Here is a 12,934-nt window from a genome sequence, read left to right on the forward strand (position 1 = left end):
GAATAGAACAAATTATAGAAATATAGAAGCACTGTATAGATGTATCTAGGAAACACCATGTTTATGTTAATGGCCATCAGAATTATAAGTTAGTTGGAGATAGGTCAGATTTAATTGCCCTTGGTAATTGATATTGTAAATCATTCAAACAAAATTACCAAGTCACTTATTTAAACTCACAGACGTGGCTTGAATGATTCACTTTTTATGAGAACTTTTGGGGAGTTGTCCAAGTATAGTTGAAGAAGCTGGATAGCGAAGTGGGAGAAGTACAAATGGACTAGATGGAAAGTTAAGGCTAAAAGCTACGCTGCCATTGGCTGAGGAGTTGTTGCAAATAACCTTCCTACTGTCTACAGTATCGGTCCTCAACTGGTGGTCTATGGTGACATTTTGTGGGGTCCACAGGATGTTCATTATATTTGGCAATAAACTGGAGACTGGTATATATATTTTTAAATTTACTGAAATGCAGTCAGAACAAATTTATCCACAAAAATATTTGACCATTCAATTTATTTTATTATTCCTATAGAAAAATGTAATGGCATCCTTCAGGTTGTTTATTGTCTATGCTCTATATATCTTTAATCAAAAAGGAAATGGTCCATGATATTTTTTTACTGGGCTGGTGGTCTATGACCTGAAACGAGTTGAGAACTACTGGTCTACAGCATGCTGTATAAATTACTGTAGGAATTATCACCTTTCATTAACTGCATGGAAGTATGTAGTTGAAGTATTTACTAATGTATTTTGTTGATCTGTAGTTCTGAGCATGCATCCTTTGTTCCATAGAAATAGTAGGATTTGTACAGACACTGACTAAAGATGTGACACTTATGTAAACAGGTAAAAAATGCGCCGAAGAAACTTCGGCGCAATCGAGTTTTATGTACAGCTGCTACAGCATATAATCAAGGCCACCAAAAATAGATCTATCTTTTGGTGGTCTCGGTATAATGCTGTTTGAGCACCAGCCTGAGTCTTTAACCACGGCCCAGTGGTGGCCTGCCCTATATTGTTGCCAGATGCACTATGTTTAACTTTAACCTTAAATAAAATAAAAACTTCTGAGGCTAGAAGGCCGCAATTTGGTATGTATGACGATTGGAGGGTGGGTGATCAATATACCAATTTGCAGCCCTCTAGCCTTAGTATTAAAGATTATACGCTGTACAGAAAACTCATTTTGCCGAAGAAACTTTGGCGCATTTTTTACTTGTCTGTTAGTGGTTTGTTTAATTTCTTGCACCGAGCTAAAAGAAAAATTTAGTAGAAGTCTGTATATACAGTGTATTTCCAACAGAACACCATAAAACAAGTGAATTGAAGGTAGATATTGTGTGTGTGATCACCTGTGGCAGGTGTTAGGGGACTCAGTCAGCAGCAGGTGTTATATATATATATCTTGTATGCATTTCTAAGAGAACTTACAAGCGGAGAAAGTAAGTTGTCCAGTCAGATGTTATATTTCGACAGAAAAACTTGAGTGCTAGTTCACGAGGTCAGCTTTTAAACCAATTCAGACGCTTGTTAAACTGGTGTTTCCAGGATTTGTAACTAAGGAAGGAATCCCAATTTGAATACCTCCCTAAATATACATCATATATTATTATTATTATTGTTATTATTATTATTATTATTATTATTACTATTATTATTATTATTATCATTATTATTATTATTATTCAGAAGATGAAACCTATTCCTATGGAACAAGGCCACCACAAGGGGTCATTGACTCGAAATTCAAGCTTTCAAAGAATATTAAGGTGTTCATTAGGAAGAAGCAGGAGGAAGTAAAGGGAGATACAAAAAGAAGGGACCCCACTTATTAAAAGAAAAAGAAAGAAGAAGAATTAGTACATTAACAAATAGACAAAAAGTAATTAAAATGCAAGGAGAATATTATTAGGGTAGTGATGATAGTAATATATATATATATATATATATATATATATATATATATATATATATATATATATATATATATATATATATATATATATATATATATATATAATATAATTAATCATCACATACGTATATATTATTCATCATTTTCAGCAAAAAGCTTAAAGAAAACTGCAGGTTAAATATCAGAATCAGACTGTAGGCTACTGTGGCAAATGATATTCTGTATCGTATTTATCAACGTCTTTTATTATGAAATCGTGATTTATTGAATGCTAAAAACAAGTAATTTATTGTAGTATTATGACTGAACAAATGAAGAACGAATGTGCATTACGAGAGAGAGAAAACTGCAGTTCAAGTCCAAATCGCTTAACAGCAAACAATAAGCCGAAGCACTCGTGGGATGAACTGCGGAATAGATTAGATATATAAATACAATTTTTTTTACGAGATCATGCACAGATAAAGTCTTATACAAATTAAGATTCGAAAATTAAACCCGAACTTGTGCTGGATTCATGAAAGGTCCATTTTAACTTAATATGAACTACGTGATTTTAATTCATGAAAAATGCTGTCTGGCAACATTCGGCAAATGGCAGTGAGACCGTTTGAAACGGCTGTGTTTAGTCATCGGTTTGTTGCGTATTTTTATTATTTTATATTATTTTTTATCCTTTTATTTATAATCTGCACGATTTCAGTCTCGTCTTCCTTCGTTTTTCTTTTTCCAAATTAGAGGAAAATTGAAAGATGCGTTTACCGTTGTTTTGGGCGTGGATGTCATATCGTCTGGAACTTCGGAAGTTCAAGCGAAAATGCAATGCATTACTACCCTAATATTATTCTCCTTTCATTGTAATACATTTTTTATATATTTATCTATTAATCTCTTTTTTTAATAATTGGGATCTCTTTTTGTATTTCCATTTATTTCCTTTTACTCATCCTTAATGAACGCCTATTTGGTGGGCTTGTTCCATACGGATAGGTTTCATCTACTGAATAATAATAATAATAATAATAATAATAATAATAATTTCTGTGTACATTAAATGAATTGCAATACTTTATTGTTTTCGTATTATGATCTGTACATTATCGCGTTTGTATATCAGTATGCAGAGTAACCCGAAAAGTGATTGGGCCAGTGACTTTAAAATGGTTGATTCTCTCTCTCTCTCTCTCTCTCTCTCTCTCTCTCTCTCTCTCTCTCTCTCTCTCTCTCTCTCTCTCTCTCCAGAATAACCCCAAAAGTATATGGGGCAGTACTGAATGTTTTACGTATGGTTTCTCTCTCACTCTCTCTCTGCAGAGTAACCTGAAAGTAAATGGGTCGGTGACTGAATGGGTTACGTATGGTCTCTCTCTCTCTCTCTCTCTCTCTCTCTCTCTCTCTCTCTCTCTCTCTCTCTGCAGAATAACCCCAAAAGTATGTGGGGCAGTATAACTATATGTTTTATGTATGGTCTCTCTCTCTCTCTCTCTCTCTCTCTCTCTCTCTCTCTCTCTCTCTCTCTCTCTTTAAACACACACAAAAGGGATTAGTGATTTTGGACGCCAAAACTATAGTATTACCGTAACAGCTACTTGACTGTAACAGTAACGGTCGTTGGCAACTGGGAGGTCGACTGGAATTTTTGGAACGTTCCACTTCTTCGGTAACGGGAATTAGCCAGTTCCAACCATGTTTGTGCTTTCAAGTGTCGATTCCTGTCACGCCCAAATTGTGCACGCCCTTTGAGACTTTCAGGGTGGGTGAGTTCTAATGAAATATATTTTTAGGCATTACCATTGGCTAGTGAATAAGACCAGACAGTTTTTAGTGTTACTTTTTGGGGTGGGTTGATCAAGGGGGCTCAAACCCCCCCCTCCTCCCCGGTTAGGTTAAGTATCCTAGTTCCAATTATATTTAAGTCTTCAAGTGTCACCTGTTACGCCCTTTTTCACGTTCTTTGCGACTTTGTGTTTGTGATTTTTTAATAATATGAATAATTGGGTTGATAGGGCTCTTCATCATAGCTGAGGTCTGGGCGGGGGGTGAAGCCCCCCTCCATCCCTGGCCAGGTCAGGGGATGGTTCCCTAATTTAGGTTAGGAAGGTAAGGTCTGGTTAGGTCAGGACTCGGTACCTCTAGGAAAGGCTAGATTTGTTTTCATCTGCGGAACCTGGTCCCATCATTCTACGCCCCCCTCCCCCCCCAAATATGCTGAAATAATAAAAATAATAATAATAATTATAATAATGTCAGAAAAATGGGTTAAGAATAAAGTTACGCTTGTCGTATTGTTACCTCCATAAAAATGGTCGAAAGGATATTTACACACAAAAAATTATTTTTATTTATATTTTATTTTTATTTATTTTTATTTATTTAGAATGTATGTCATTAGGGCTATGGAAGACCAATCAGAATCTAAGTAAAAAAGTAACAGGAATAAAGTCACAATATTTAACGGTGGTCGGTAATAAAAGTCACGGGAAAAAGTAACCTAACCTAACCTAATGATTACCGGGCACCATAAATTGTGACTTTTTTTCTAGCCAAAATTGTAACTTTTTCTGTGACTTTTTTCCTGCGACTTTATCACCAGCCAACGACCAAGCAGTAACCAAATAGGTAATTCTACAAAAAATAAAATCTCCCGCAAGGTGCCGTGTTTAGTACCAGCCCCTAAACATAGCCTAAACAAAGACGGCATATTTCCTAAATTATCTTAACATGTAATGCATTAGAAAACCCCTTTCTATATTGTGCAATAAAAAATTCTATATATAAACTATATCTCCATGTAGGGCTCTTCTGTGGATGTACCACAAATTATATATAATTATGTCACAGCTGAGACTAGGTTAGCTTATGCTAGGCTAGGCCATAAAAGCTACTCGGGCAGCGGGGCGAGGGTAGACTGACAGGGTCAAGTTTCACAGACGAAAACAAACATATTTTTCTTACTGCTTATAATGTGTTTTATGCATTTTGAACATTTTTTTGGGAGGCAAGCCACTCATTTTTGTCCCCCCCCCCCAGTGGTCACATGTTATGCATGATCCTTGTTCAGTATAACAGTCAGAAAAGTAGGAAATGCATAAATGAAATAATCGCCCACCTGTGCCTAGTTTGTGAATTTTATCAGTAACAATCGCCAAAAAAAATGTGTAAGGCATGAAAGGGTATCAGTGATGGTTATCAGAAAGCATCCTAATCAAGGGCACCAGGTATTCGCGTGGCCTTTGGTTTTGTAACCCTCACCCTCCTGTGCTGAGTCCTTCCCTCACTTTGCCTCCCCCCCCCCAGCCTAACCTGAACTTGAGTGCCATAGCCTAAGTCACCAACACTCTTTCGGCTCCTGCTGTAAGCCACCAAACACTTTGCTCACAAAATTATAGTCCTCCCCCTTAATATTTAGACCTCCCTAACTGACTTTACCTCTCCATCAGTGATGCCAAGTCCGCTGATGGTGGGTAAATTTTAAAGGGCTCGGCTTACGACGTTCCGGGCTTACGACGTTCTTCAAATATAGGCAGTCCCCAGTTTGCAGCAGGGGTTCCGTTCTGACGCCGTGTCGCAAGTTGAAAATCGTTGCAACCTGAAATATCGTCGAAAATTGTAAGAAAACCGTACTTTTAATAATTTGGGTGTCTTGTAAACAATGTAAACTGCAATTTTATTTAGTTTTTCATCAAAAAACCTCCAAATTTTGACCATTCTGCCCTTTTTGGAGCCATATTTCTTCCGTTGGGTTGGCATCGTCAACCCGGAACATGAGCTGTAACCCTGGGAGTAATTTTTGATGAATATATTTGAAGAGCGTCGTAAGCTTGGAACGTCATAAGCTGAGCCTGTCGTAACCCGGGAACTGCCTGTATTCATCAAAACCTATTTCCTGGGTTACAATGCATGTTCCGGATTTACGCCGCCGACAACGTTGATCCAACAGAAGAAATATAACCCCAAAAATGGCAGAATGATCAAAATTTGGAGGGTTTTTGATGAAAAACTCAATAAAAATGCTGTTTAAGTTGTTTACAAGACATCCAAATTATTAAAAGTAAGGTTTTCTTATGATTTTTGATGATATTTCAGGTTATGAAGATTTTTGGCTTATGACAGTGTCGGAACGGGACGTCCCTTCTTTAAACCAGAGACTGCCTGTAACTGGTAAAAAACCTTTTGGGATTTTTTTTTGCTCTAATTACGGTATTTATTGGACATTTAAATCTTATGATATTAATTAATTGATAAAATCGTTATAGATTATTCAAGCACAGAAAATACGTGGAGGTACTGTATTTGGTTTTCCAGGTATGGAAAATGGTCAGAACAGAAGTCTAGAGGCTTCTTTATGTAAGGTAATAGTAGCACTCATTTGTCTCCAAAACTTTAGGTAATAGTTTGACATTTATCTCCAAGACTGAGCCAAATTTTTTCAAACTACCATTGTATGGGGTAAAGCACTCATTTTTATGTGTCATCTACCTATAACTCTTAACAGTTATAGACAGCCACATTTGCAAAACAGGATTTTCTGTACAGTTAGAGCTTAGAAGCCAAGGGACAGATAAATACTCCATGTGTTATAACCTGAAAAACATCAGTAGAAGTACACTTCCCACCTTGACTAGGCTCCCCAAAACATTACCCAAACAGTGCAACATTTTAAACGATTTGTCCGAACCTTATTAGGATGCAGCTTCCTACCTTACTAGAGTAAGTTAGACCCGTAACTTTACCCTAAAAGTACAACCAAAGTAATGAAAAAGGATGTATCATTTCATGCCCCCTTCTAGGGCACAGGGTCTTGCCTGACCTGAATAGCATCACCCCTCCTCAAGAAACTCACAACATACCTTCAAGTTATTGCTTACTTTAGGTTTTGGGTATCAATTTTTTGTGGTTCATTACTACGAGGAGGATGGTTTTGTATCCTTGTAAAGTTCTGAATGATTCACAGTACAGTGTTGTGTTTCTATTCTTGATTAATCAGCCATTTGTAGTCGATCTCCACTTACCAGCATCATGCCATTTGCCCTTTTAGATAACTTAATGCCACCACACACCTATGCTTTATTCCAAACTCCCATTCGTGGATTCATCAGTGTCAGTGACATTGCCAGACCCGAGATACCATGTAAATTCTCAAAGTAGTATACATTTACTTTGAACAATAAGAGCTTATGTCCAGTGAAGGTTTGGGTTAAATCTTGTCCAGAAAAGACATTTTACAGTAATGGGGAAACATGGAAATTGTAAATGTTCTTCCTTCATTCAGGGATCTCCTGCAAAAGATGTGGCTATCTTGAAGTTCACAAGTGAAAAGTAGTTGGTATCTGAAAATACTATAAATATCACCTCAGATTTTTTGCGGAATGTTATCAGCGACTAAAAGAACGAACAAAATAATGAGCTAACTTTGTAGACCATGATGTGAGTAAAGCAGAAATGGAAGAATTATCCTGCCTATGCAAAAGACCACTGGGGAGCTCAGATTGGTACCTACAATTTGTTTTTAAGATAAACAGGAATTTTTAAAAATGGGGATCTTTATTCCAGTTGAGACATGCTTCAGTATAGGATGTTGAAGTTTCCAATATCCAATACTGTACTGCTTAGTAGGTCCTGTAGGGGGTTAGTGCCATCACAAGGTGCACTGCAGGCATTACTTAAGATTCTTCACAGCATCCCTAAGGTCCCTAGCTGCAACCCCTTTCATTCTTTTCACTGTTCCTCCATCCATATTGTCTTTCTTCCCTCATACTTTCCACCCTCTCCTAACAGTTGTTTCATAGTATAAGTGCAAGGTTTTCCTCCTGTTACACCTTTAAAACTTCCTTTACTCTCAATTTCCCTTTCAGTGCTGAATGATCTCATAGGTCCCAGTGCTTGGCCTGTGGCCTAAGTTTTATATTCAAAAAGCAATACTGCTTAGCCATAATTGCAACAGAACACAAAGCCTAGCAGCAAAATCTGATGCTTTTCTTATTTCATGTTCTTGAAATATGTACTGGTTTCCACATTTACAGCGGTGAGACTTTTATATTTTCATCCTCTTACAGTACTCGTCATTTGCCGTCTTGGATTTTAAATTGTCATTTAGATGTGTACCTGTCCGCATTTCTATAAGTGTAATTAAGAGTAAAGTTCTGACTTTCTGATTGAACTATTTATGACAGCCTGCTTTTTTTCTTCTCAGAACAATACATTGTAGTTTTGTAAATGTTTCTGATATTATGCACTGTAGTTCTGCATGTTGTTTAACTTGGAAATCACAAGTTTTCTTACATGTTTGTTGTAGTTAAACAGAATATAAACAGGTAAATAATTATATAATGGTGCAGACAAGTTGCGAGCACGTTACATATTTTATCCGGCCTTCAGTTTTGTCACTCATTTGAATTTGGTTGTCTGGTGAATAATCATCACGGCCTAATCCCAGAATCATTAAGTTTTAACTAGTTGTAATTTATTTTAAAAGATCTAAAAAATGTCCATTATGAATAAACCCTTTAGAACAGCCCTATGAGAGTTGAGAATGTCAACTGGGGGCCTTTGGTTAAACTCTTTACTAATTATAATATATCTTTCAGTAGTGTCTAAATGCTGTTGTGGTGGCTGGCAGAATCACTGGTATGTATAACTCCTGGTCTGTTATGTAATCAGTTTTATGTAGCCTCTTGAGCAGGTGACTCAAGCTTGTTAGGCAAACTCCTGTACGTCTGGTTGCATAGAATATATTAAGGCCAGAGGCCAAACATTGGGACCTCTGAGGTCATTCAACGCTGGAAGGGACATTGACAGTAAAAGGGCTTTAAAGTGCAACAGATGGAAAACCTGGCAGTTGCACTATGAAACAATTGTTAGGAGAGGGTGGAAAGTAAGATGGAAGAAAGAAAATATGAACGGAGGTACAGTAAAAGGAATGAAAGGGGTTGTTCTGGCTGCATAGTACAACCCTTGAGCTTATGACCATTAATAGTTTACCAGGATCAGTTTGTAATAATGTCATGAAAAGAAAGCATTTTCTCAGCCCTCCAAATTGATAGCTTGATAGAAAGTGCACAGGCTTATCAGTTGCTTAGTAACTTGGCTTCAAAATTAGTTTGTGGTTTATAATGCTTTCAATTTTAGCTGTGTGTGTGTGTGTGTGTGTGTGTGTGTGTGTGTGTGTGTGTGTGTGTGTGTGTGTGTGTGTGTGTGTGTGTGTGTGTGTGTGTGTGTGTGTGTGTGTGTGTGTGTGTGTGTGTGTGGTGTGTGTGTACAGTACTTTGGTAAGCAATCATCCACATTGCTGTAATGTATGGTGCTAATTAGTAGTTGTAGTAATACACAGCCAATCAAGTGGTTTTAATTTGTTTCACATTTGCTGGTGAAGTATTCTTGTTTTATGTTCTATCATGATTCTTATGTAAGGTTGCAAATGTGGCCAGTTGTCAATGGGAATATGCATGTTAGGCTTATATCATGAATGGGTTCTAACCCACATCATTTGTGCTGTTATTGAGGCTCACATAAATACATTTAGTACATACATAGCCTTAAGAAATCATACTAAAAGTACAGTAATACTCTAGAGTATAAAGTACAGGTTTTTCACTAATCCTTTGGATTGAGTTTAACTTCAAAAGTTTCCACAGGTAACCAGACGTATTGAGGAAGAATGGTCGACAAATCTGCTTTGGATAATATGTAATCCATATCCTTAAGTAATATGAAGATTAATGGTATGCCAAGATCCAGTTGCACAGTGCTTGCCATACTGAGCTCGACAAACACTTGTGGGCTGTCATCAGTACTTACCAGGAAATTCCTCAAAGGTGAGAAAGTCAGGATTTTGCTCAAATCGTTTAATGAAAGGGACATTGAGGAATGATGTGAGCATAATGAAGTAGTTTTGATGTACAGAAATTTTGCCTCTTGGTGAAACAAGCTCATTACTCATAAAGAGTAAAATTCAATGATCCCAATTTCCAGTACTGTTTGTCAATAGGTAATGCCAGTAATGTTTTTTTATTAGCCGTTTTATATTCTATTGGGTGTTTTTTTATATGTTGAGTGGCTTTTTTATAATTTATTTGGCTCATTTTGTGTAACTTTGGTTTCAACAAACAGTGAATACTTCAGTAAGCTTCATGGGACTGACGCTTTTATTTACGCTGCTTTTTACTTAATTGCCTGATAAATTTACTTTGTGATATGGTCTCATACCGGGTATTTGTTACCCTTTAACAATGGATACCTTTGTAATGACACACAAATGATAACCAGTTTGAATTTATTGGTAGTCGTGTTTGCTTGTGACTTTTCCTTGGTCATCACTTGTTTTTGTATTCTGGTTTTCTTGTTCCATCATCGTCCATGAATGATGGTGCTCATGTCAAAACTAATTCCTGGTGGAAAGCTTATACCTTGTTCATATCATGTCTGGATTCCAACTTGCCTCAAATGTGATGATGTTGAGTCTAGCTAATATCAGTTTTTTAGTTTTAAGTTTGGAGCAATTCATGATCCAAGGAATTCTTCTTTTGTTCATTACGAACCCTTTAGTAATAACCTACTTTTGTGCAGACGCATATCCAGTTGCAACAATTTCTTAAATCTTGAAAAGTAGAAGACCAGATGTTTGCATAGACTAAACTATCATCCCAGGCTCATTCTTGTGTGCAGCCTCGCTGTTTGCGGTTGCATTTCTAGTTACTCTTTCGTGGTTAGCAACATTTTGGTTTACTGTGAGGTGTCGGTCATATTCATTCATTGACAGATTACACATTGTTCAGATGTTGGTTTGTAGGGAAGTAAGAATTTTATGGTTATTCCTCAATTTGGGCATTACTTTTAAGTATGGTACCATTTTCCTCTTTCTTTTTTAAATAAATTACATTATTTTTTTGCAATTTGGGTGTTGCTTATTCATCTTTCCTTTGGTTTTTCTATTTCAGTCATGGAATTCTTCCGTATACTTTACTAGTAATTTTCAGGAGTGATTCAGACTGTCCTTTTCAGTAATTCACAGATGATTCTCATTGGTCTCATGAAACTGGTTACCTTTGTCTATTGTCCATTCTCAGCATCATTTACTGCTGTGATTCATTTTACTTATACAGTAATTTTTCTCATTCCAGTTTAAGGTTTATGATTCTAACATTACTGCTTAGCAAGTGTGTATGAACTTTAGTAAGTTCTACTTTAATTATATCATTACTGCGTATAGATTGTTTTATGAATTTTTGCTCTTTGTTGCTACATAATATTAATTTCCCATTGACACTTTTATATTTGTAGGAACTTCCAGTTTCGCTGTACATCAGCTTGTGAGGGTTTAAAAGGATGTTCATGTAGTGTTTTTATGTATTAATTTCCCATTGACACTTTTATATTTGTAGGAACTTCCAGTTTTGCTGTACATCAGCTTGTGAGGGTTCAAAAGGATGTTCATGTAGTGTCTTTATGTCCTCTTTAATACCACATTTAAAGTGCTCTGGTGTAATGGTATCATTGTTTCTGCAGATGATGTACCCAGTGTGTCTGTGTGTATGGTGAATTGGTCAGTTACCCATTGGTTTCTCTACACCTGAAGGAAGGCTGATGAAAGTCATATTCCCAAGACATGTGGATGCCTCCCTGAACTCTTCATTGTCAAGCTGTGGTGTGGGTCCTATAGCTTAGACAAATTCCTTCAGGTGAGGTTTCATGTCTTCAATCTCGTAAGGGGTGGTGACATTAGTGCACTCACGTGGTGCACTGTAGACATTACTAGAGTGTTTGCCATCTCTCTTCAGCCTCTAGCTGCACCCACTTCGTAGTCTTTCACTTTACCCATTCAGTTTTCTTCACTTTTGTCGTCTCTCACTATTATAGATCCTGGTCCTATTACATTTTTATATTCTGGATCCCTTTACCTTGCTGTTCAGTGATTCCATTTCCTTCATTTGACTGTCTTAAGACAGAGTGCTGAATGGTCAAAACACCTCAGTGCTTGGCTGGACAACTTGAATTTCATAAATCTAAATTCATGATAGCTGTCCCCCTTAGATTCAAGAGTGCCAAGAGTAGAAAGGGCAAGAATCATTGTGACTTCTCAACTCCCCCAGTTTTCTCCATTTGAAGAGTCATCTTACAAAACCCATTCCACTCCCAGGACGGATTTTCCTCCATCCCCGACTGCCTTACCCTCATTGTCTGAGTGCTTGCTACTTGTTTGGGGCTTCCTTCTACATTTCTGGGCACTAAATAACCCTGATAGGTTCCTATGCTTGGCCTTTATGGCCTGAACCACATAATGAATCAGTCTCCTCATTTTTACAGCTTTTCAGCATTTCCTGAAACTGTGATCACAGTTCATCTCATGTTGGTCATTTGAAGAAGATGGTGTTTTTAGTTATTCAGTATTTCATGGTCAGGTTACAGCCACTAAGTTTTGTCTGGATGAGTTGATTGCAGCCTTTTCCACCTCAGCCTTGCCTCCTCTCCCCTGATATACTCATAGTTCTCAGATTGAACAGTGACCACCACAGCTGGACCTGGACCTCATTATCATTGCCAACATGACATCAACTGGCATCTGTAGCTTCAACTGCAGTTGCTTCTATTCCACTGTCCGTCATTGTGCCCGTTGTCTGCTTTTGTTACCAAGCCTTGTTTGGAAGACATTATTGCTTCTGTTGATGGTTAACAGTCACAGCTTAAGTTTCACTTTCTATTTATGTAAGTGTAGGTTTGTATCTTAGGAAAAATACAAATTACCTTTAAAATTTGTCATTTTTGCAATGTTGCCTTAAGGGGTCTTCCTCTGGACCTGCTACTAGGGATACCTGCTTTGAACCTACTTGCTGTAGTGTTGGGGGCCCCTGTTGTTGTGGATCATCAGTAGCCTCTTGTATACAACTGCTCTTGCATCCCCAGGTGCAATCACCGGTTGAGTTGTTGCTCCTACGTACTTCACAGTGAAGAAGCATCTGTGAAACACTGCAGGGTTTGGTACTTTTCACTTTGTCACAATTCTAGATTCGACTTCAC

The 12,934-nt window shown here is 37.3% G+C and overlaps 1 protein-coding gene across 7 annotated transcripts in view; it reads left to right on the plus strand.

Annotated features, from left to right (window-relative positions):
- The window catches only part of LOC136853153 (probable methyltransferase-like protein 25), a 46,846-nt gene that overhangs the window by 23,028 nt on the left and 10,884 nt on the right, over positions 1–12,934 (plus strand). For 2 of the 7 annotated variants that reach the window (XR_010857370.1, XR_010857372.1), the window contains 2 exons: positions 8,509–8,548; positions 9,556–9,735. Coding sequence is in view for 1 of the 7 variants with exons in the window: in XM_067128464.1 (XP_066984565.1) it covers positions 8,512–8,548; positions 9,556–9,572 (54 nt within the window). In the remaining 6 variants the exon portion in view is untranslated. Of the gene's footprint in view, positions 1–8,508; positions 8,549–9,555; positions 9,736–11,425; positions 11,599–12,934 lie in introns of those variants that run through there. The other 5 variants (XR_010857369.1, XR_010857367.1, XR_010857368.1 and 2 more) reach the window with 4 other exon arrangements.

This window comes from Macrobrachium rosenbergii, chromosome 26 (assembly GCF_040412425.1).
Source record: "Macrobrachium rosenbergii isolate ZJJX-2024 chromosome 26, ASM4041242v1, whole genome shotgun sequence".
In the NCBI taxonomy this organism is placed as follows: Eukaryota; Metazoa; Arthropoda; class Malacostraca; order Decapoda; family Palaemonidae; genus Macrobrachium; species Macrobrachium rosenbergii.